The sequence below is a fragment of the Amphimedon queenslandica genome, unplaced genomic scaffold (assembly GCF_000090795.2).
Source record: "Amphimedon queenslandica unplaced genomic scaffold, v1.1 AMPQUscaffold_13222, whole genome shotgun sequence".
In the NCBI taxonomy this organism is placed as follows: domain Eukaryota; kingdom Metazoa; phylum Porifera; class Demospongiae; order Haplosclerida; family Niphatidae; genus Amphimedon; species Amphimedon queenslandica.
In genome coordinates this window covers 34656-36709 of record NW_003546542.1, presented here as the reverse complement: position 1 = coordinate 36709, position 2054 = coordinate 34656, and the positions used below count along the sequence as shown (strand labels likewise).

The 2054-nt window shown below is 32.5% G+C and overlaps 1 protein-coding gene across 1 annotated transcript in view; it reads right to left on the bottom strand.

Annotated features, from left to right (window-relative positions):
• Nucleotides 1–2054, bottom strand: part of LOC109584311 (putative GPI-anchored protein pfl2) — a 5514-nt gene that overhangs the window by 1702 nt on the left and 1758 nt on the right. The window contains exons 2-3 of the mRNA XM_020000003.1: nucleotides 1683–1804; nucleotides 85–176 (exon numbers count right to left, since the gene is read on the bottom strand). Of these exons, the coding sequence (XP_019855562.1) occupies nucleotides 85–176; nucleotides 1683–1804 (214 nt within the window). The remainder of the gene's footprint in view (nucleotides 1–84; nucleotides 177–1682; nucleotides 1805–2054) is intronic.

Genomic DNA, 2054 nt, shown 5'->3' with positions numbered 1-2054 from the left:
GCAAGAAAGTGAAGAGTTGAAGGTATCACAATGTACACACTACTATCATGAATCATGCCATAAAGATACAAATATTATTCTTACCACAAATTCCTCTTTCGCGACCTCTTCATCTTGAAGTCTACTAACCTCATACTCAAGAGCAGTCAATTCAACAGGAGACAACTTAGGAATATCTAAAAATATTTTTAAAATCCTAAATTTTAGATATACATGTATAACTTAATTTCCAGTCTAGGTGCATCATGTACAAACAAGTGAAGAAAAAACATGTTACACTTCAAAGATTTACTCCACCCAAATTTCCTCTTTAAAAGTAAACTAACGCAATAAAGCATCAACCACTATAATAAACATAAACATTATTGTACATGTATACATTGATCTACTTGATACATATAGTTGTTTATATTTATCACTTTACATATTAAAATAAATAAAACAATAAAATGATATCACATTATATTATAATCACAAACTCACCTACACCCTCTGCTAATCCCACATGTACATGTACATATACATTAATACTACATGTACATGTACAACTACATGTACATGTACATGTATATCAGAGACCCAGTGGGCCCAGTGCTGCCCTCACTGAATGTACACTGTAATAACAGTCTCTGGAGTTTATGCCAACAAAAAGGCATTACTTGCAATAACATTGACAGATGACAAAAACAATGTCACTTTGTGTTACAATAACAAGAAACCACATTCTGTAATGAACCACAAACATCAATTACCCGACTACATGTACATGTACATGTACACGTACGCCCACAGATCCACTCAATCGGGATTACCCATTTACTTAAGCTAAATTACTCTTTTGTAATATTCACTTGTAAATGTACTCATATTTATAGCTTAATATTCAATCACATGTAAGCTGCTATTCCTAATGTACGTACAGCATGAATAGTCTTTTCCCCACTATAGACTATACATGTAGCTCATTCATCCATTGATTTATCAATACATACATGCATGATAGAATTACTATTATTTACTACTCCTATTTAAATGTATTATTTAAATAGTAAATAAGAGTAAATGTAAAATGTAGCTTGATTAGACAAATTAACTCACTGATTCTAGTATAAACATTGTACCATGCTTTCATACTTAGAATCATTTCAAAGCAAGAACACATTGTAGGCTTGAAATAAACCCAAACTTATTAATGTAAGGTCACAATGATTGTCTATAAGTACATGTATATGTATTGCTAATAGCTGTGAAGCTATACAACCAATAAAAGCTTATAAACATCTATTGTTGGTCTGTCTTTTTTCTTAATGGACAATTATGTCTCATTGCTGACTTGTGTGAGTCTAACTGTTTTCCAAACAATCTCTCTCTACCCTCTCCACTAACAAAAGCTCCAATGACTCTCTATATATTAACTAAAAGCAACCACCCACATGCTATACCGTATAGCGGGTTTGTTTCGTGAGGATAAACTTTCGTTTTCCATCCTCAAAATGACTTTTGTGAGGTTAAACATTCCTTCTGAAGACGTTAATAAGCTACCACGCCCATTAAAACTGGAATTTCGTTGGGTTAATTGTTCGTTCTCCCATCTTGAAGAACGAAAGTTTAGCCTCACAAAACAAACCCGCTATACGGTAGCCACTACTATACTCATCATTAGTGTATGTATATCGACGTACGGTTGAAGAGATCTCCTAGTTTCATTTCATCAGATGAAGTGACTGCAAGTAGTGCCACATTATCACTTGTTCCACCATCAAGCTCTAACTTCTGGAGCTCATAGTCCCTCGATCTCTTTGGCCTGAAAACAAATAAAATAAAATAATAATAAAACAACTAGTAAAGACACAGATACTTTTAAAGACACTTTTATAAGCTGATTCTATTACTGACACATATATAATGTTATAGAGTTGATGCACCACTTAAATATTTAAAAATTCAAAAGTATTATTATTGAAGAAACCTAGGGGCAGTGACATAATAGGTCATAATACCAGAACAAATTTAAATGAAATATTACTATTTCTATTCCTCCCATTTTTTCTTTA